General features: G+C 43.2%; 1 protein-coding gene across 1 annotated transcript; it reads right to left on the bottom strand.

Moving 5' to 3' along the window:
* Nucleotides 1–752: 752 nt before the first annotated feature.
* Nucleotides 753–17,688, bottom strand: LOC144098517 (ubiquitin-like protein 4A). Its single transcript, XM_077631223.1, has 4 exons — nt 17,258–17,688; nt 16,830–16,935; nt 16,279–16,445; nt 753–1,277 (listed from the first exon to the last, which is right to left on the bottom strand). The coding sequence occupies exons 1-4, from the start codon at nt 17,303–17,305 to the stop codon at nt 1,095–1,097; spliced, it is 504 nt and encodes a 167-aa protein (XP_077487349.1). The 5' UTR covers nt 17,306–17,688; the 3' UTR covers nt 753–1,094.
* Nucleotides 17,689–23,157: the final 5,469 nt, after the last annotated feature.

Below are 23,157 nucleotides of genomic sequence, written 5' to 3' on the forward strand. Positions count from 1 at the left end.
TTAAATACAATGCGTCAATGCCACACCGGCAGCGTTATGATGAATGTCACTTGGCCTTTGCTGCAAAGGTGGTGTGCTCGCCAGCACAAACTCTTGCTACCACACACACACACGCGCACACACACACACACACACACACACAAAACGTTCGCATCCATCTTCTAACCCGTCTGGCATGTCTGCAAGTTCAGAGTCTTTGGTAGCCTGAGAAACCTGCGCACTTGCCCTCCTCCTCTTGCACCCAAAGTAACACCATGCACTCAGTGTTAAAAACAAAACCCCCTCCCCTTCTCCCTTCCACACATTGCTTTGCTGTTGCTCTATATGGCACAGCTAGAAGTGGCCACCTCACCTTTCACGCATGCCCTCTCCACACTTGAGTAGAAGTGATGGAAAAAAAAAGCAGAAAGTGAAAAACAGAACACAGCACAGCACCAGTCTTGCAAACACGCAGCTGTAGTGCAAAGGCTCGGCAAACACGGTGCTTAGGCTGACGACGACCGGCATCTCGTCAAGTTCTTTCGTGTTCAGGCTACACACTCGCACTGCATTCCATAGTAGGGACCACTCCTTCAGCCCGGTGCGCCGGCAAACGGGCCAGGGGGTAGCTCCGCAGGTGGATACGAGAGCTCATCTTGGCAGTATACCCCGTGGCAAGAAAACCAAGCACGTTGCAGCACCGCACATAACCACTGGCACCACAAAAAAAAAAGCTGTCGAACAGCAAATACACAAGGTACAGAAAAAAAAAATTCTTGCAGAGGTTTTTATTCCAAACCTGCAATTTGTTTGCGTCTGCTACCACCAGCCAACCTCCTCCTGGTGCACCAAACCATAAACGTCGAACTTTTTACATCACCCACATTTGTCGTATTGTACTGTGCCACCTGCGTTTCCACCTGCTGTTTTCTCTTGTTATTCAGCTACATGCTGAACAGGAGGAGCATATTAACGACGTGGATGGAACATTTCCCCAACAGACATCTGTTAGGAGAAAACTCGAATAGGCAGAAAGAAATTAGAGGTGCCAAGTGAAGGAGAAAAGAAGGGGCAGGAAAAAAAAAACGAAAGAAAGAGCAGTCCTTGAAGCATTGTTAGGAGGCATCATCGTTGCCGAGAACCAGGAGAGAGCCACCGCTGCCTCTTCCTCTGCCTGGTGAAGGTCTGGATGTTGTGTCGTCCGAGGTGGAAGTAGTTGTGGAGCCTGTGCCCATGCAGCCACCGGCCAGTCTTTCAATGTCATCCAGGCTCAGGCCAGCCACGCATTGCGGGAAATCCTGCATTTAAATTGGGCGGAAGTTTGAGACACCGCAGTTTGGCAGGTCGCCTGCTTACATGCAACACTACATGCAGGTACAAATGGAACACCAGCAACAAATGGAACAAGACAAACTAACCACATACAGCAAAATGACAAGCCCTTAGTTGCAGGAACCTAAACACTGGCCTCTGGGAGGGAAATTTCACTTCAAAGGCCTGAACACTGTCCTTTAGAAGGGTTAATGAACCTCACTTGTACTTCCTCTCCAGAAGCTAATACATTTGCGGTTTTGTGTTGGCATTTCTGCTCTGTTGTTCACATTTCATTCATTGCTGACAGTACACATCCTGTACAAGCATATATTCCGCAGGCCCATACCTTTGAGCCACAGTACTCTATTAATGCCAAATGCTTAGACAGTCAGCCTAATGAACCTTACAGGCCACATTTTCTCTGTGGTAATCAAAAGCTACTTGCTCAAATAAACCTACACCTGGCTGTGAGGCCGAGAAACATGAAAGAATTAGAAAAAAATTCAACATGGGAAAGTTACATTTCATTCAGTAATTGGCACTTGCAAACCCTGATACTTGAGATGCGGTAACTGGCCACTGCCTAGTCGATAATGAGCGCAACATGAACTGAGATGCATAATGCTTCTTGAAACAGCAGCATTAAGGTGGTTTTATGAAACTACCAAAGTAATACTGGCGACAAGACAGATAATTGCAACTGTACTTTGCTAGTAGCCGTGCTGCCGATGCCACTGCAAGCATAGTGGTAGTGACTTTTCCAGAGATTTTAGAAAAAAATTGTAGGGTTGAATGTCCAAAAATGATGCATAAACCACGGAAGATGCCACAGTGAAGAGCTGTGGATTAACCCTTATATGCCTAGCGTCCTACATGTAGGACACAGTAACTCAAAGTTTATCGTGTAAGAGCTTGTGCCCACTGGCGCAGGTTCAAGAAGCTTTAAACTTTCCCTGTGCAAGGGTTGTAGTGTGTGCGCTCATTTCTGTGCATTGTGTGCGTTCAGAAAAGTCAGCCAGTTTTTTCTGGACGACATTTTCAGAATCAACCCCACCTGCAAATTTAACAAGAAAAACAAATTGCTTTTGCGCATTGTCGCAAGAAAACCACCATGTGTGACGAGAAATGTGATTTTGAAGCTGATGTCAAATGTGTGAAGCTTTACCACACATAACAGGTAACAATCTGCTTAGTATCCTACACTGTAGAATGGCTCAAAAGTCTGTTCCGACAAAAATCTTTCAATTGGTAAAAGGATCATTCTGAACTCTGAAGTGAGATAGACACATCAAAAAGTAATTTGATCTTTCCAAATTTCTGAAGTTTTGGCATATGTGGGTTAATTTAGACCACACAGGGTTCTTTAACATGCGCCGACGTCGCAGAGTACACAGGCATTTTTACATTTCGTGTCCAATAAAATGCAGCCTCTGAACGCCAAGGCCACTTAGCCACCACAGCAGGTCCATTTTAAAACATTTCAAAGATGCACACATCCTCAACATCTTACTAGTAGTGCAAGCAAGCATTTTTTAGTTTGGCTTGTTTTTTCCTCACAAGGATTCCCCTCACTCAGAAACCAGGGAGGCAAAGCTTTCAATGGGGTGCACATTCTCATACCTGCCAGGTCTCCCGAATTATCCGGGAAACTCCCTATGCTTTTGTACGATTGTACGGCCGAAACAAAAATCTCCCGGAAACGCGCACGTTTGGCCAATTTTGGCCAAATCCTTTTCCAGGTCTGGCCACATGGTCCGAAGGCACCTACTGCATGACACCAACTGACATCGTGAGCAGTGAAAAGTCTAAAGAGCATAGTCGGCTGAGTGCAGTACCACTTTGATTTTGCAGTTTATGAAAATGCTCAAGCGTGGCGCTAGGGTCTGGTTCTGCACTTGTGCTGTTTTTTGCTTCTAGCAGGACTAGGCCGCTTCCGTACGCTCATCCGGGAGTTTTCTCTGTGCTTTGTTAGCTTCGGCGGCTCTGGTCTGCGCCATATGGACGAGGCGCTGCTCACGTGCATGGTCTAGTGCCTACTAAACGTTGTCGTGTGCCATGGCGCTGAGTAAAGAGCGGAAGAAGTATCTTCAAGTGTACTTAACGCAGTATACTGCAGAGTTTGGCTGTATTGTGGCGTCGCGGAAAGCCGAGCACCATGAATTTTGCACAGTTTGCAACTGTGATGCTATGTCATTTTTAATTGTCCTTTTCTTTGTGGAACGATTTCTGGCGTTACTGCCACAACAGCAGCAAGAATCCAGAGACCAAGCTGTAAACTCTCTGGAAATAGAATTTGTCAAGCTGCAGACATTTGACATACCTCAACATGTGTTACAAGAGGAACGGGCAGATAAACAGTGGAACGAAATCTCCCAATTGAAAGGCGCAGATGGCCTGCTAAAATTTAGCCGATCTCTGCAGTAATGCTCGGAATCATCTGTATGCCACATAGCAATGCTTAATGCGAAAGGCAATTCAGCATTGTGAAAAAAAATTGCACCCAGTTCCGATCATCTATGTTGGACAAAACCCTTGGTCACATTCTTTTGGCCAAATGTCGCACAGGTGAACATTGTTACTCTCGGCAGTACTCGAAGGACTTTCTGAAAAGGGTGGCATCTGCCACGACGACACTTTCGCAAAAGTGATCAGTGATGTGGTATGTTGGTGGCTTACAGCCCAATTCCCGCTTGAACTAAATAAAAACAAAAACTACCCAGTCCTTGTAAATGCCTGGCAGTTGAATGATGCACCTCCAAAAGAGTTTCCACCTTCCTGTTTGTTCTTAGTATCCACCACGCCACAATCCTAGCCTTATTTATCACAGTCGACATAAGTCACCTCAACCTCCATGGCATCAGATTTACCATCCTAATATCAAGCTTCTTCACAAGTCACATTTTCCCAAAATGGCAACATGAGCACTGTGACTATGCACTGTGACTGTGAGTTATATGCTCGAGAATAGTCTGTCAATTTAAATGCCATCTTATCTTAAGCTATGCAAAGCCATGCAATGATTCAGTGCAGCAATTCACTACCGCCGTCCTTGTTGTCAAAGAAATATCAGAGTTTAAATGGGCCATCACAAATCCTTGGAAGGCTATAACACACGGTGTAGAGTTCTTAATCAACAAAGCAATGGCATGAAACAGGTACAGCAGAACTCTGCTACAGTAAAATTGGATATAGTAAAGTGAAACTGTGGTCCCATTTCGTCTTCCATAGATAACTGCACTTTTTTTTCTCTGTTTATAATAAAGACATCCTAATAAAGAAACGATAATAGTAAAGCGAGCTTCTGGACATGACATACTTCCCACGGAATGATGACAACACAGTTTGCGCACAGTGTAGGACATCTCGGAGCCACAATACATAACGCCGTAATTGCAAGACCAACATTTGGAATCAAACGACTATTGAAGACAACAAAAACTACGTTCTTTGCGATGGCTTAATACAGGCTAGGGAGCTGCAAGAAAACAACTTTCTGAACATTTGAGGTCGAGAGATGAAGCGCACGGCACACATGCAAAGACGCACCGTGCGCATTGCTGAGAAAGTAGAGGTAGTAAAAGAGTAGGGAGAAAAAGAGGCAAACAGTCATAGCACTTGGCATTGCGAAGCACGAGTCAGTGGCGGCAAGAAGCAGAGGCACGGCGGCACTGCACGGCTGGCTTTGCACGCCCTTGATTACGTCACGTGCACTTCTTAACTGTTACCTCCTAATGACATTAAGGCTGCGGAAGATGACATCGTGTTCATGTAGAGCTTTGGTTTTCATATGAAATCAATTCCCTGTTCCTTGTGTTGTATTCACGCACATACCTCCAAGACAGACGAAACTGCAAACTGCATAACACAAAATGTGATTACTGAAAATAAATAACTAGCACATAATGGATAACAGCAGGATGGAAGATATTTCTGCGAGTTTCTTTTCTAAACCAACAATACGTGTTTAGTAAGTAGCCAAATTACCAGACAGCACTACAAGAGCCAAGACAACGCCAACAAGCGATATAGTGAAGTTTTTTGCTGGGACGAGCAACTTTACTGTGAAGAGGTTCTGCTGTAGCGAAGAGAGGCAGTGCAAACTACGCAAGGACATCGAGACGTGCACCCAACAGAGTAAGCGCATTTCTCTTCTTCACTCCACTACATGACCAACAAGCACAAAGCAAATTTTAATGCGCGAATGCATTTCAGGGCTTGCATTCCAGATTTTCATTCACTTCTGCGCCTATCAGTAGGAATACATTTCAGCAGTAATAGCACTCTGCACTTTACATGTGTATCTGCAAACTTCTTTTAAGTTATCAAGAAACATGAAAAAAAATCATTCAGCATTAAAGAAAGGATAGCTGCTATTCTAATCAAGCTCCACAAGAGAATAATTTGAATGTAGTTCAAGCATGCATGTCAACAAGACAGACATGAAGACGAAACTGCTATATTCCCCAAAGTCAATGAACAAAGTAAAAACACAGTAACTATTTTAGCGGAGTAAAAAGACAACTATTTTAGCGGGAAGCTTCAATGCTAAAGAAGGACAGCAGTCGACAAGTGGAAGGCCTACTGGAAATCACTACAGCACAAGGAGTGGCCAAGGAGAACTAGTGGTAGACGTTGCAAATGATAATGGTCTAATGATTATCAATACTTTCTTTAGAAAATGTATAAATAGTACGCAGACATGGAAGAGCTCCCAAACAACCAAAGAAAATGAAATGTTGTGCACCAACCCCAACACCACCCAACACAACATGTCGAGGCATTAAGACTCAGCATAGCGAATACAGCACCGCTACTTCTAAAACAGGCCTAGGATTGAAAAAGCAGATAAAACAAGTTGGCAGTAAATGAGAATATGTAGCACTCCAAGGCCTTGCAGAAAAAAATCCCTGGACATTTACCCCTGCGATTAACGCAATTTTAAGTATAGCTCCTCTCGCTGCGTGTTTAACAGCCGCATCTGCCTCATTCATTACGGTAGAACTGGCCAGATGTATTCTGCCATACTTTTGCATTGAGCTTGTCGGCTTCACAGTTTGTTTTGTGTGAGTCGTCATGCGCAACTCGTTTAGTTCTGCTGTTGCGAGTGTCAGCAGCGGCGCTTGCATCACCACCACTGCCACCTTTTTGTATTGTGCTTGTAGATAAACAAAGGCAGCGAAGCGCTGCAGTCTGCAGAGATGCGGTGTGTAAGCAAAAATACAGCCCAAGCGACGCTGCCTTCGAATGCCTTCACCTGCATGTGCGAATATTTCAAAGCTTGTTGCCTGTGGTTAGAAACCTGTTTGTTTATGCCTGGAGAGTAGTTCACAGCTTTTTCAACTTGTTGCACCAGATGGAATTACAAGATGAAGTGCTGCATCGGCTACCTTCTCTGCACCTAGCCAGCAGCAAGTAATAGGGTGGCTGCTCTGGGCAACGACTACGACTGAATAAATGAAATAAAGAAAGCGTGAGATACAGAGAGAAACTAATAGTTCATGGTTCTCATCTTCTACGCCGATACAGCATACCTGATATCTAGTGCAAGAAGGATGACGCCATGGATGACACGAAGCAGCTTTAAATGGCAAACCTAGTGATGGGGTTCCTGTTTTCTCTCAGACACTCCACTCTGGAGAATGAGGAAAATTACTGGATACTCAAGTCACAGAGTTACTTTGAACAAGGCAAACGCCATCTCGCTGTTCTTCGGACCTTTGTCAAGTGTGCAACGAACTTAACTTCCTTTATCCAGCTTGATACAACAGACATTTGAGGCAGAGGTCGAGGTCCCGCTCCACTGGTAAATATATGAAGGTCTGCAAGAATACTCTTTTTGCTCTCTTGTCTTTCGGAGAGACACAAGTGCATACAAAGACACAAGTCACAAGTGCACACATAGACATTTTCCTCGAGCTTCAAACGAACTATACATTCACTCTGCTGAGGTAAACACTTCAAGTTACTGTGTATTTTAAAATTTCCAAGCCATGTGGTATTTGCTGTATTTGCCAGGTTCTGATCAACCTCCAATCAGAAAATTAAGACAATCTGAGAAATAACAATGCGTCCCTTTTCAGAGTTTCTAGGATCGGTGTAGAAAAGAGGCACTTGGTGATGCTCATGAAAGTGAGAATAAAGAAAAAGCTACGCGTCGTATTACTACTAGAGTCCGATGCTGCTTCGGCAATGCCGCTTTTATCAGCTTGCTATGAGTGCTGAAGGCGACTGGCAGCAGCAATCCAAGCAACTGGGATCTGAAAACAGCCCTCCTGCATTCAACTTAGGATCACACGCACACAGAACATTGCATCTAAACATCTGATGTCAATTCAGAGTACGACAGAATGCAAATGATGAACAGACTGACTGCACTGTTGACCACTAGAGCGGTGATCAACCATGCAGATTAAGAGATGCAAACTATGTGATCAGATTTGCACACAGAAACGCAATGCTAGATGCGAAGCCAACACATTGCCAAACATGCCCCACTTCACAGCTGCTGCCCATCATTTTCACCCCTATCTGACAGCAATAAATGAGGAAACTTTTGCCACTTCCCTTTTTGTGCACTGCGAGTTAACCAAGCCTTAATTTGCCAGCATTTCGTGAATTATGTTAAAAAATACACAAGCATGGCACACTGAAGTCGCTGCTGACACCAGTGCCACTGCATTTCCGTAACATCACAGGCCGACACTGACGGCACAGGCCACGCATACAGCTGGATCCTGACATTGGTGTCGCTGAGCCACTGCTCTGGCAAAGCTTTTAGTAGCTCTGTCTGCCTCACCCATTACGGTTGAAGAACTGGCTGGATGTACCGAGCCGCACTTCCGTGCTGCGCTTATATAGCTATATAAACTTATATAGCATCGTTAGCCTGCTAACGACGACTCTGTGCACCGATTTTCGGAACCTTCCGCGTTGATTATAGGAATGCTGCATGTCTGGCTTGTAGTCGAGAGAAGTGAACTTTCATTTTCAATGTATTTTTCTTTTCCCGCGAAGTGGCATTTTTTTAATGGGCTGCAAAGACATGGTACTACGCTCATTGGCTGCTAAAGACAACTTCGGAGCCTTTTGCGTAGCTTGCGGGCACGCTGCGCCATCTGGCTTGTCATTAACTAAAAGTTCATTTTCTATGTAGTTTATCTTTTCCAACGTGCTCCAAAGCTGTGGCAGCGTTGAAGTAACTTGGCAGCCTCTGCATCTGTGATGCGCGCTCCATACCGTCGAAAATCTCAGAACACCGCTGTGTCTGCAATTGATTTTAATGATGACTCAAGCAGCAGCAAGCCTAAAGATGCTACCTTTCTGTCATGATTCAGTTCCGCCATCGGCGACAATGGAAACCAGCCTGGAACACAGGCAGCCACGCTGGTGCCAAACTAGAAGGTTCCCAGTGACTGTTTTGTAGAAAGAATACTATTCAAGATAAAACTGATTTTTTTCTCAGATAGTGGTCAACAGAATACCAAACATTTTGCATAGTTCATAAAATTCTTACCATTTATTTTTAGATACAAGCATGCTTTACAAGTTTTGTTCAATTTTTTCCTAAAATCTTGTTATTGGCAAATAAAACTTTCTGCTCCGAAGCATAATTCGTTATTCAAACTTATATGCATAGAAAGCACATTTATTCAACTTTGTTTTTATGTATTGCATAAAATTTTAAATGCAATAGTTTTTACACAACAAAAAAATGCTGAAACCTACAAAAACAATCATTGTCCTCACCGCAGGGAAAGAGTTGAAGAGCTACGCTCTAGAACAAATACGTTTCCGTGGTTTAACGTCCCAAAGCGACTCGGGCTATAGGGATGCCGTAGTGAAGGGCTCCGGAAACTTCGACCAATTGGGGTTCTTTAACGTGCACCGACATCGCACAGTACAAGGGCCTCTAGAATTTCACCTCCATCGAAATGAGACCGCCGCGGCTGGGATCACACCCGTGGCATCTTTCGGGTCAGCAGCTGAGCGCCATAACCACTGAGCCACCGTGGCAGCCTCTAGAACAATTAGCATTCCAATTTAGCCAAGGAAGACAATTTGTAATATAGTAATATAGAGGCAATGTATGAGGAATCGACCAATCGCATAGTGAACAAGAGAACCAGGAGGAAATTCAGCGGCGCAGAACAGTGGCAACCCCAAACAGAAAGCAACTATCCGATTGAAAAACTTGAGCACATTAATGCTCCTGCCACCAAAATAAAGGTACAACGAGCAGAAATATCAGAACTGATCAATAACTAACATCAGTTTGAGGCATAGAGGAAACATGAAAGTATCAAAGAGGAAGGTAGACTCTAGGACAAGATTACAAACGCAGCAGAGCAATTCTGCACAGAATAATACAGGAGTGAAACCAATCATTGTTACGCCTGTAAGTTTTCACATAGAAGTTAAACGAACTTCAGCTGCAAATGAAGTAAGCCTTGTGAATAAAAAAGAACGAAAAGGCAGCCAATGACAATCAGATGCTGTAGATAACCTGAAAGTGGGAGGAATTAAAGTGCTTGAAAAGCTTACACCCTTGTATACATGATGCCTTTATGACCTCAAGGGGCACCTGACAGGTGGCAGAACGCTAACATTATAATAACCCACCACAAATAAGATACATATTAAATGTCATCAACCCAACAGCACAACTTTCATCAAGTACGGGGCATTCAGAATCAGAATCAGAACGTTTATTCACGCAGAAATTGATACACAAAATGCTGTGTAGTCATCTGGATCCTTAGCCGCTATGGCTAGTGATGGATCCATTACAAACATTGTCAGAGTTAAACAATCACTATATGGAGCATTGCTATGAGCAACAACACGTGTTTAGCTTGGTGCATCAGATTCCTTATTAAGGTAGTGGCGTTTTAGTTTAGAAACAAAGTTGGACGTGTATTTCATGTAACACGGCACGGTATTCCATATTTTAGCCCCGATAAAAGAAATTGAGCGCCGCCCGTATATGTTGTGAGCTATGGGTAAATTAAAATTATTGTGCTGTGCCTGCCTAGTGTCACGTTTGGGAGAGATGAATATAGAAGAAGGGTGTGGAGAGTTCGTGCTAATTATCTGGCGGACTAAAATGGCCGTTTTGTACTCACGTACATTGGTGAAGGGCATTATGTTTAATTCATCAAAAAGAGGTTTGGATGGTATTGCTCTCGGTGCATATGATATTATTCTGACAGCCCTTTTCTGGAGAGTGCTAACTTTTGCTAAGTAAGATGCGAAGGTGAAACCCCAGGATTCAATGCAGTATATTAAATGGTTATGGAAAACGCTGAAATATATCATTCGTAGTGTGTTCTTGTCAATATGTTTTTGTGCTTTAATTAGTGCATAGCACCCAGAGGTTAACTTTTTGCATAAGTTTTCTATATGAGGTGCCCAGTGTAGATTCTTATCAAGAGTTACTCCTAAATATTTGTAGCTTTGAACCCGTTCAATTGGTAATCCATCGAGATGCAGACTACATTCTACGGGGGTAGATTTACGACGGGAGGTGAAAGCAATGAACTTTGTTTTTTTAACATTTAGCGCTAGTTTGTTAGTGCTAAACCAATTTGCTGCTTTTTGGAGGCTATCATTTGCAAGTGATTCAGCCTTTTCTGCCGACTGATGAGGTATTAGTAGAGCTGTGTCATCTGCGTACATGACTGCTTGTCCATGCTCAATGAAACGAGGAAAATCATTTATAAAGAGGGAAAAAAGCAGGGGGCCAAGTACTGACCCTTGCGGAACTCCTGTCCTAACTTCCCCCATTGAAGATCGTTGATCTGAGATTTGCACGAATTGCATGCGGTTATTTAGGTAGCTACGGAAAAAATTGCTGGCTGGTCCTCGAAATCCATAACTTTCGAGTTTCTGTAACAAAATGTCATGTTTAACAGTGTCGAATGCTTTTCTAATGTCAAGGAATATGCCTATAATAACCTCTGCGGAAACCATGCTGTTCTCTGGCTAAGATGCCATATTTTTCAACAAAATCCTGTATTCTCTTAGCTATTAGTTTTTCGAAGAGCGTATTAATGCAACTCAGTATGGTGATTGGGCGGTAATTTTCTACATCATTGGGATTGTCGTTTTTGTAGATCGGTACAACTCTCCCAATCTTGAGCGTTTCAGGATAGATACCCGATAAAAAAGCCTGATTAAATATTTTTTCCAGTGGAAGGCACAAAATATGAATGTTGTCCTTAATGATGTTCACTGATATTTCGTCATGACCCATAGCTTTATTAAGCGACATCTGGCGGACGACAGCAACAATTTCGGCAGCTGTTATCTCTGTGTAAGCAAAAGTATTAGAGCACGGAGTTGGCAAAACAGTACAAGAGTTGATTTGCAAGGTGGCAGCTATACTATTACCTATGTTAAGAAAAAAATGGTTGAACGTTGAAGCAAGACATGCTAGGTCAGAGTTGAAGGCACTGAGCTCTGGCAAAATACTACATTTCTCGGGGGATCTAGTAATGGAAGCGATTATCCGCCATATTTCTTTTGAGTTACCTTGGGCTTTCTTAACCAGGTTGCTATAATACTGTTTTTTTCGCCTCCGCATCATAGAAAGTGACATATTCCGTATGCTTCTGTACTTTTCCTTGTAATAATTGTTGTTTGGATTTTTCATCAACTTAGTATGCCAATGCTCTTTTAGTCTGATTATGGAGAGTATTTCTTCATTCATCCAAGGACAAATAGGTGAATGAAGGCGCCATGCTCTGCGAGAGTTGTATTGCTTTTGGACGCAACATGATGAAAGCAGCGTGCTGAATGCATTATATGCTTTGTTGGCGTCATCGAAATCGATGCTTGAAAAGTCTTTTTCTTGGATAGAAATTTTTGTTGCCTCATAGTCCCATCTAGGTGACATATGAGTGTTGTCCTTGGAATGATGTACAGCTATTGTAGGAGCGATAAGAAAGGTCGGGAAATGGTCTGTAATGTTATATTTTATCACACCAAATTTCAAGGGGCTGACATCCAAATTTGATAATATGTGATCTATTGTAGATGATGATGTTGGCGTTATTCTGGTTGGACTTGCTATATGGTTTTGAAAGCCGTAGGATGACAAAAGATTTACGTATTCACTACTAGATGAAACAGCTGTGTTGATGTTAACGTCGCCACAAATAACCGCCTTTTTTTCCTTATTTGTGAGGCTGTACAGTGCCTCTTCTAGTTTGTCCAAAAATGGCTGAGTTCTAGACATGGGTGGACGGTACATGACACCAATAACCATGTTGTTCCCTAGTTCTATAAAGAGCATTTCGTAGTTACCCATACTGGTCTCTGTAATGTCCAGTAATTTCTTGTAAGTGATTTCCGATGACAGGTAAAAAGCTACACCACCGCCTCTAGAACCAACCGCTCTTGGCAGGGGCACAAATTTATAACCAGGTAGATTCAGAGATTCGTCTCCTTTAAGCCACGTTTCTGAAATTGCTATGACGTCATATCGCATTTTCTGGTGAGAAAGAAAGGCAGCGAGTGAGTCATAGTTTTTATGCAGACTTCTAATGTTGCAGTGTAGTAAAGATATGTTTTTTCCACGTATTCTGGCTGTGTTGTTCAGCATTTTTATGCTTGTCGCTATGTAAGCGCAATGCTTTAGAAAAAAGGAAACGGCTATACTATCTTAGACAGGTCGTCGCGAGTGGCTATGTGTATGACAGTGGAATTTTCTGCTTTCCTTGCCAGTATTTTAGAGTTAGAGACCCAGACGAACTTCCAGTTGTTGGCTTTCTTTCGGGCAATTGCCATTCCAAGCAATGCTTTGTATTCGGGGCACAGGTGCTCGTTCAGGTACACGGGTGTGGTCTCGGAAAAACCGATGTCATTTGCGGATAGCCTCTTTTTCCTTGCAGACTGCAAAAATTTGTCCCGAGCTGCGCGTGAAGCAAACTTGACAATGACGTTCTTTTTCGTTTTTTCTTTTGTGGGAATACGATGTACTACGTCTATGTCGGTTGTTTCTACGTCCATTCCAATTTTTTCACCTATTTTCTGGACCACTTCAACCAGTGACTCGTCCTCGGTCTCCGGGATGCCCTTAATTTCCACGTTAGAAAGCCTGGAGTATTGCTTTAGTTCAATCAGTTCCTTCTGCGAGGTAAACTGATAACAGAATCTCGGGGAAAGAGTAGACTTCAGCCAGCCGTAGGAACAGGCAGAATTTTGGATAGGGTGCATGGCAATGATAACAACAACAACAAGCATCTGATTTAGTGAAAACAGCAGTAGTTGCCCCCCACATGACAATGCTGTCAAGCAGTCGCAGCCAAGGCACTGAAGAACCATTCATAAATTTACCAAAAATACCCACAAGACCTCATGTCGACCTACATGAAATAAGCTGTGGTAGGCCTACAAGAATGTTCAAAGTGTTAAAATGCAAAAAGGTAGATGCAAGGATTACCAAGGAAATACATAAGCAACCTCCGATTTCACATCGCGACCTTCCTGGTGAGAACTTCAGGAGTTTAACTGCAGAAAATTGTTATCCAGACATACAAAAACTGCAATGGTAGATCTAAAGATTAATACAAATAAAAAAAGGAAAGTCTGTCAAAGCAGCAACAATTTGCAACTGGTAATAAAGTATTGAAAGTACTTCAGGAGAACACCGAACTAGATTAACTGATCATGGTTGATTCAGATTGCACGAGAAAAGAAAACAGAATGCAATGCTCTGAATTGGCCTGTTATTCCCAAAATAGAAAGCATAAAGCCAATGCATTTTGCAAATAGCTATGGGACCTCTCTGAATTGGCCTGTTATTCCCAAAATAGAAAGCATAAAGCCAATGCATTTTGCAAATAGCTATGGGACCTTGCAGACTAACAATAAAGGCAAGAAATCAGGCTAGCACAATGCAACAAGCGTTGGAAAGGAAAATGAAAGGCATGAAAATAAAAAAACCGAAATAAAGGTAGCAAAATTACAGCGCAAACAAGAGTTGAGAATATTATAGCTGAAATTAAAAAAGTGGGATGAATACGAGCTGGACATAATTCAGGCAATTGACAACTGGTGGTAAGTGCTCGATAAGGTACCAGACAAGAAAATCCTAACAGGGGTGGTCAAGAATGGTACGGAGTAGCACGATTTAAAATAAGAATTCTGGAATAACATGGCCAGGGCAAAGACAAGATAGGAATAGCAGGCACTATTTGGAGAGGCCCTGGCCCACCAGTGGTCGATTCACACACCCAACATCAATGTAAAGGAACTTCTTTTCAAACAAACCCGCTGAAAAGATAAAAATTGCCTGTTATTGTTTGTTCTAATCAATGTGAGATAACTGACTTGACTCAGCATGATGCTACTCCAGCAATACAAGAGCCCTGCAAGTCTTTCGACAAGATCTGAACAACTGGTTAAACTTCCAAAACTGCCGCTACATGTAGTACATCAGCTTGGCTAGCTGCTGCTGTCAACATTCTCTATCACAGTGCTCTGATTTCTTAAAGCATCCAACATAATTTCACTTTGTTGTAGGCAAACAGCCTCACATAAAATACAAAGGGACTTCAATAAGGTTTGTCTTGTTGGCTAAATTTCCTTAGTGAACTGACAGAATTGAAAGTTGCCACATTCAAATGAGTGCTCTCCAATGGAAGCATTGCTTTTCAGTATAGTCCATGGCAGCAGTGATGCACATGTGCTGCACTTCAGTCGGATACAACTCGAAATAGGGCGGCAAATGCCCTTGAAAAGAAGTCCTTCAACAAACGGCACTGGCCCGTTATGATGTTGTGGAGAACCACACTGCAATTGCTAGCATGCACCTGCTAGCAGCTATTGCAGGTGCAGGGTGCTTGGCCATGACACCTGAATTGCTATCCAAATCAGAATGCATTGCAGCACCACGAGACAATGCTGATAGTAATATAGAGAACTCCAATGAGCTCGTTATCCGGCAGCGTGTCAAAAAAATTGGCGGTGGTTTAGCTCTGGTTAAACCTGGAGTGACGCGATAGCTACAGCTGGCCAAGTGGAACTCGGTCATGTGACCAACGACATGACGAACCACGTGATCAGCCACGGCGCCGCGCCGCCAGTAGCTGCTCCGCACCACGTGACCAACCACGTTACAGCGTGGTGCACAGCTGCAGGGTGGCGCGCCACCACGCTGAAGGCTCGAATTGCTACTGTAATGTAGCTATCGCTACAAAATGCTGAATATAGACAAGCTTAACTTTGCCATTTCAGAAGTGACGGCACTGCACCCTTGCAAGACCACTGAAATCCAACTGTGCTCAGCAGGTGAAAGGAGTGCGCCACAATAACCAACAGAACATGCCAATCTGATCCAAACCAACCAGTTGAATATGTATTCCCTACCTTGAAGTAAACAAAGCTGCTGAAGACTGGCCAATGATAAAAGACTAAAGCCCACACATTTGCTGTGCACTGCTATAAGGACACATGAAGTGACTTGCATATTTTTTTTCGTACCTGTCCCCTTCTCAGCCTACCTGGACAACATTCTCATTGACCAGCACCTAATGGCAAAAGAGGTTGCCATGCAACTATTACTAAACAGTGCTTCCCAAAGAGTCTAAGCAAGTGATGATGCTTACAAGTAGGAACAAAGTCGAAGAATATCTCAAGGAAAATTTACTGCACCCCAAGATGAAAGTTTGCATACAGTTCCTGCTACAAACATGCCAGTAGTACTGAAGTTGCCTCTTCACTCAGCATCCCGTAAGTCACTGTTAGTTATAGATGGCTTGCATGTGACGTCAGGAGTGCCACAACGGTGTACTTTGGTGTGCTTCTGGTCCCAAACACAGTGGCCAGTGTGACAGTGCAAGCCATCAATAGGCTTCTGTGCTTCATGTGATAATGCTTTTCAGACTACCAAAATATCGAAATGAAAAAAAAAAGGCAGCATATGGATGTAATTTACCGGCATTCAAAGTGATTTGACAAAGAGATGCCCAAGGATATACTTGCCTTCTTATATTCTTCTAGCACTTTCTCGGCATCCTCATGGGAAAACTGGGACAGCAAGAACTTGCGCATTTGGTCCCACACAACTGTGGCACTGTCAGCTGCCTTGAGGACAAAGAGATGCAGCCTATTTCCTTCCACGATGTTGTAGTCCCCAAGAGATAGGCTATCTGCACAAGGCCAGCCACAAAATGATCTATCAGGTCCATGAACTTCAAGTGCAGGCAAGCACAAGAACAATGCTTGCAGGCGGCACACTAAATAATATGTACATCCACAGCTGCATTGCTTTAGCGTATAACTTCGGCACGAAATATGACCCTAAATAGCAAAGGAACACAATGACAGCAATAAGCAAGAAAAAAAGCAAACGGCTGCCATTTCATCACCAAAGATGTGGCCTGAGAGAGCGCGCCTTACAAAAAAATAATAAACTATTATAATTCATGCTACTACCAAAAGTAACCTTTGGCCTCTGATTACAGCAGCACAAAATGACAAGTGCAGAAAATATACATAATGCCCGTACACGTAACCAGACGCGTCACACAAACCTGAGAGTGTCTTGCCTCTGAACACAAGGCGCTGCTGGTCTACGGGAATTTGTAATTGTTCTGCAACAAGGTGTTTCACCGCGCTGATTGAAGAACTGGCCGATACCTGAAGAAAAGAGAAGTTCCACGCTTAGCAAAAAGCACCACAAAGGTTCCCAAACAACGTTACAAATGCACGCACACCAAGCGCAATAATATAGTCTCGAGGAACGGAGGGGGACCACCAAATCAAGCCAAAAGATTGCTGACGCTACCGGGAGCGTAACCAGAGTAGGTTGTTGCTTACGCCGCGTCATACGTTCACGTCTACCACACCAGTATTTGCTTCAACAAAACCAAACGCCACTCGCACTCCATGCAATACGTGCGGTAAATAAGCGTAGCCAAAATCACAAAATCAGTCGCAAGTTATTGCGTCTCCTACTTACCTCTATTGTGCATTCTTCGCCCTGGAGAATTTTCACTGATATAAACATATTGCCTCTAATCTTGGTGTTCCTTAAAAATCTTTCTAGGAGTTCCCTACTGCTCTATCATGACCACATCAATGGTGTTAGTGTCACAGTCAGGAATTTTGGGGCAAATTTGTCTCCAACACCTTCGGTCCAAAAACACAGCGCAGAGGCTGCATAGGCCTAACTTGGGGGAACGCGGAGCGACACACTGTCTCTTTAGCATCTATATTTTTGATGAGTACAGAAAAAACACTAATGTTTTAAAAGGTGAGGAAATTATTTACTTGTTTTCTTAGGAGAGTTTGTACCCTGAAAAATCAAAAATAGTTTTAACATGAAGACTATTTTTTAACGCGGTTGCTATTTGGCGAGTGCGAAGGCCTTTCCAGCTGTGTGGCCCCCTCGTGAGGAAACTGAAGTAAAGCCGGTAAAACTGCAGATCTTGCGTTGTTAATACTATTATACGCAAAAAATCTTTCGCAACACTCTATAAAAGCCGGCAAGTATTATTACTTGAGAATAAAAAAAAAGAAGGTGAAAAAGAAACCGAAACTGTTTTTATAATTTTGTTTTTTGTGAGCACTTGAAGACACTGCTTTCGCAGGTGTTTAAGAACTGATGTCTGTGAAACATGACGTACGTACACACCATGGCACACACTTCTTCCATGCAAAACAATAAGCATAGAAACAACGAGTAGAAAGCTACTGGTTGGTAGGTGCAGCTCTATGGTGCTCAGTGATGTCACAAGAGGAAAAAAGTTTTGGTTTCATTTTCGTTTCTGATCTGTCGTCACTGAGCTCATGTTGTGCCTTGGATAAGGGGACTCGAAAGATCCCGCGAAAAGATCCCCAAAATATCAGTTAAAGTTTTTAAGTCCTTTTTGCTAAGAGAGTTCTCTACCAGAAGAATCTATATATTTAGTACACGCACCCAGAACTCATTGGCCTTCATTACAGTAATTAATTCCGAAGGAGTACTTCATTGCACTGAAGGGTTTGTAATAGTAGCTCTATGACTTACTATAGTGTCAGACAAGACACGTCCTGACACGTATTGACGGACTAGAATTATAAAGGAAGGAAAACCAGACCATTCACGAAAGCGAAACTGAAAAAAAAAAGCATGAATTGCTGGACTATGCGTCTCTCAAGCTTTCTTTCAAAGCGCTAGGGATGTACATGAAAAACTCCAGTTGCAAAGTACTAGACCGTCAATAAAATCCGGGGAACCTAGGGCGCTCGGCTACTGAGCCGGAGTACCTGGGTTCGAACCCGACCGCGGCAGCTTCGTTTCAATGGAGGCGAAAGGCGCCCGTGTGTTGTGCGATGTCAGTGCACGTTAAAGACCCCAGCAAGTGGTCGAAATTATTCTGGAGCCCTTCATTACGGCATCTTTTCCCTATTTCTTCTCTCACTCGTCCAGGTGGGAGGCTGCACTTCGCAGCTCGGACCTGGATGAACAATTCTGGGCTCTCCAGCAGGCTCACGACGTGGCCGTGAGGCTTGGCCTTCCGGTCCCGACGTGGGAGCGGCCAGGTTAGTGGTTAATTATCACTACTTGCAGGACCAAATAAAGTTTTCCATCCATCCCACCTTCTTTCCCTCCCTTACGGCATGGTACGGGTGTCCGCCGAGATGTGAGACACTGCGCCATTTCCTTTCCTCAAAAAAACTTTTTTTTTTTCAATGAAATCTCAAATCGGATGTTTTATTAAAATATATAGTTTCTCTGTGAACTTTATACAGCGACGAAGCGTTCTGCCTGCGAAGAGATACAATGCGGGAGACTCCAGAACACAGCGACTGGATATGTTACAAAAATTAAAGGCTGTATCCTTGGAAGGACGTAGTCAAGGGTTCGACGAAAGCTCGTCTGGTCAGGCATTAGTAGAAGCAAAAGATTACAGTCACTGACCAAGTCAAAGTAATAACAAATTGACGTTTCGGAACCCGTACGGGTTCCTTCTTCACAATGAGGCTAAAATGGCAGTGGTCGAAACTTAAATACCCAGAATATGACGTAATGACTGTATGTACACGGGTGGCATCGTCCCTTCCTTCCGGTTCATAGTATCAGGTGTCGTCTGGATGAATGATGACTCAAGCAAAAGCCGTGCCGTCAGGTTCCGCTCTTTGGAAAGAATTGCGGCGTTGTCCCAGGCGATATCATTTATTTTTTATTTATTTTATTTTCAATACTGCAGGCCCCTTTACGGGGCCCTAGCAGGTGGGCATACACAACAGTTACAATGAGGCAAGAACTACATCACACAACACAAGGAAATTTCAAAATGCGGCAAGGACACATGCAAAGATAAATCTGGTAGAACAGTGGTTCATTTGCCTACTTGAGGACAAACTATGTACAATCGGCTCCAGACAAGGTTACCATATGAAGTGATCAAACACGGCTAACAGTGAACAACATGCACGTAGAAGCGAAAAAAAAAAAAAAAACCTTGGCGCTCAAGACAAGATAAGTATATGTTGGAAACAATAATAATACTGAAGGATAGCGGACAATTGAACCCAGGAAAACAAACTATGACTACGCAAGGGGTGATGCACTGATTAAGACGACAAGAAAGAACGGATGTGAAACGGATTATCAATACCCAGAGACCCATGTGTATCACTGAGAGCGTTACTCTGCGGCAATACCGGCCTCGAGCCTTGTAGCGAACGTTGTTAAGGTCGGCGCATGAGTAATCGAGGCATCCAGTTTGTTCCATTCTCGGATGGCTACAGGAAAAAATGAATGTTTAAGTGCATCTGTGCGATAGGAATAATCAGTTAGAGTGAGCGCATGTTTGTGTCGTGTCGGTCGAGTCTGGGACGGGCAAATATATTTTGACACATTGATGTTATAATCGTTATGCAACAGTTGGTACAAAAATTTTAAACGTGCGTGCTTTGCTCTCATTGATAGCGTCGGGAGTCCTGAAATAGCTGCAAGGTTCGATGGGGAGTCAGTACGCTTATATTTGTTATGGATGAACCGTAGTGCCTTTCTTTGTATTTTTTCTAGTTTTGCTATGTTAGTGGTTGTTTGCGGAAACCAAACAGTGTGAGCGTACTCTAAAATAGGTCTTATGAAAGTTTTGTATGCTAGGAGTTTAGTAGATGCTGGTGCGAGTCGGATGCATCTTCTCAAAAAAAAACAGTTTTCGTAAGGCTGCCGATGTTACATTAGCGATGTGTACGTCCCATCTAAAGTCAGCGGTTAGTGTAACACCAAGATACTTATGCTGGGAGACTTTCATGAGTGGCGTACCGTGAATGCTGTAAGGGAAAGATGAGGATACTTTTTTCCTGGTTACTGTCATGCACACTGATTTTTTAGAATTGACGGTCATCTGCCATCTATCACACCAATCCACCACAGCGTCAAGTGACTGGGAAAGCGCAATGTGGTCTTCCGGACTTTCTATTTTCCTGTAGATGATGCAGTCGTCTGCAAATAGCTTAATGTTACATTTAATCTGAGTGGTTATATCGTTAATATAGATAAGGAAGAGAAGTGGGCCAAGAACGGAGCCTTGCGGAACTCCCGAAGTGACCGCGGTTATTTTAGAAGGCATATTTTGAAAGATTACAAATTGAGAACGGTTAGATAGAAACTCTTTGATCCAACCCAGAACTTCCCCCCGCCCGATCATGCACTGCAGCTTTGCGATTAGTTTGTTATGGCACACGCAATCAAACGCTTTGGAAAAATCTAGTAGTAATATATCAGTTTGACTGCAGGTATCAATGCTGAGGGCCAAGTCATGAACGACTTCGATTAACTGAGTGATAGTCGACAGCCCTCGGCGGAAACCATGCTGGTCAGGTGATATCAACTTATTATGCTCTAGAAAATCTGTTAGATGTTTTGAGATTATGTGTTCGAAAACTTTACATGCTGTGCTAGTCAGTGAAATGGGCCTGAAGTTTGATGCACTACTGATATCTCCTCCTTTATGGATCGGAATGATTTTCGCCAGCTTCCAGTCATTCGGTAGTTTTGACACAGCAAGTGATTTGCGGAATATTATGCCGAGATATTTGCTGCACCATTCGGCGTATCTTTTCAAAAATGCATTGGGTATGTTATCAGGCCCGCTGGCTTTCTTCGTATCGATGTTCAAGAGAAGATTGAAAATTCCGTCATCAGTTATGTTTATTTCTCTGATATCTGAAGTTCGGGTGGTTGCCATCAGGGGAATAACGCCATTATCGGTGGTAAATACGGACTGAAAAAAGTCATTAAAGTAATTAGCCTTCGCACTGTTTTCCTCTGGTGTCTGTTCGTGTCCTGCTGTGTTTCTATTGCGGAAGTGGTTCCAGAACCTGTGTGGGCTATAAGTAAGGAAGTCAGGCAGCGTAACACTAAAGTAGTATTCCTTTGATTTCATCATTTTATCCTTGAAGATTTCAACTGCACTGGCTAATTTTTGTGTTCTGTCGGGGTTAGTACCTTTGGACTTAATAGAGCGACGCAGCCTTTTCACTTTGCGTTTTGCATGAATGACCTCTCGCGTGATCCACGGGTTCTTTGTTTCAACGCGCTTGTTTTTTGAGGGGACATATCTGCATATACAGAAAAAAATGATTTCCTTGAACTGGAGCCAGAGGGAGTTTACATCTGAGCTTGCTTCAGATGCTGCTTCGGTTAACATCTGAAACTCGTGTGCAAGATGTGTTGTTATACTAGCGTCGTCGGCTCTATTAAAATTACTTACTGTCGATTGGGAGGAGCGGGTTGTTATTAGAATATTGAGTGGTAACTCGCAGACTGGTATACTGTGATCAGAAATTCCGTCGATTATGTCAAGCTTAGTCTGGTGTGTTGGGAAGTTCTCGCTTACTAGTATTAGATCGAGAATGCTTTTTGCTGTGCCTAGTATGCGAGTTGGACGGGAGACTGTTTGATATAGATTAAAATTCAGCATTAAATCAATGAGTGCATCTGAGGCCGGATCAGTATGGTGCAAGGTACCCCAGTCAATATCCGGAAGGTTAAAATCGCCCATGATGATTAGTCTAGAGTTCCGTACGTGCTCTTGCATATAATCGTGTACAGCACTCAAGCAATCATGTCCGGAAGAGGGGCTCCGATAAACACATCCCACGACAATGCTGACGCCATCACATAGAATCTTGCAAAACATTGCCTCTGCTCCCGGGATGTCCGGCAGAGGGATAAAGGAAAAGTGGTTCTTTATCAATAACGCAACGCCACCACCCCGGGAAAGCCTATCTTTACGTATCACTGAGTAGTTCGGAGGGAAGATTTCTTGACTACCAATATCACTCGAGAGCCACGTTTCTGTGACAGCCACAATATCTGGATCTTGGTCAATGAGGACAATTTCGAGTTGCTCTACTTTATTCACTACACTTCTGGCATTTATGTTCAATAATTTTATTTTTTTGAATTTGCTCTTCGACGCGTCATTCGGGGGCTGGAGACGTTGTCGTTTTGGCTTTCTCGGGTAGTTGCTTTGTCGTTTTTTTTCCCAAACGGCACTTTCACTGCGTTTTCACTGTCCCAGACAAATGCTTGACCATTAATGTACAATTTATTAAAGGAAAGGGACACTTTGTCGCCATTGTCCCGGTTAGGCTTCGCGCTGTCCCACAACTTTTTCCGAATATCTCTAATTTTCCGCGAGAAATCTTCGCCAATGGACAGATCGGAATTTTTAAGCTTGAAGCCTCGTTTCAGTATTGATTCTTTCTCTCTGTAGTCTAAAAGCTTCATAATAACAGGTCTAATTTTGTTTCCAGCAGGCTGCCCCAAACGGTGGATACGCTCGATGGCCACTGCGTCGAGATCTAGTTTATCCTGGACAATATCTTTATTTACCCTTTCTCTGAGTGTTTCCT

This window comes from Amblyomma americanum, chromosome 7 (genome assembly GCF_052857255.1).
Source record: "Amblyomma americanum isolate KBUSLIRL-KWMA chromosome 7, ASM5285725v1, whole genome shotgun sequence".
In the NCBI taxonomy this organism is placed as follows: Eukaryota; Metazoa; Arthropoda; class Arachnida; order Ixodida; family Ixodidae; genus Amblyomma; species Amblyomma americanum.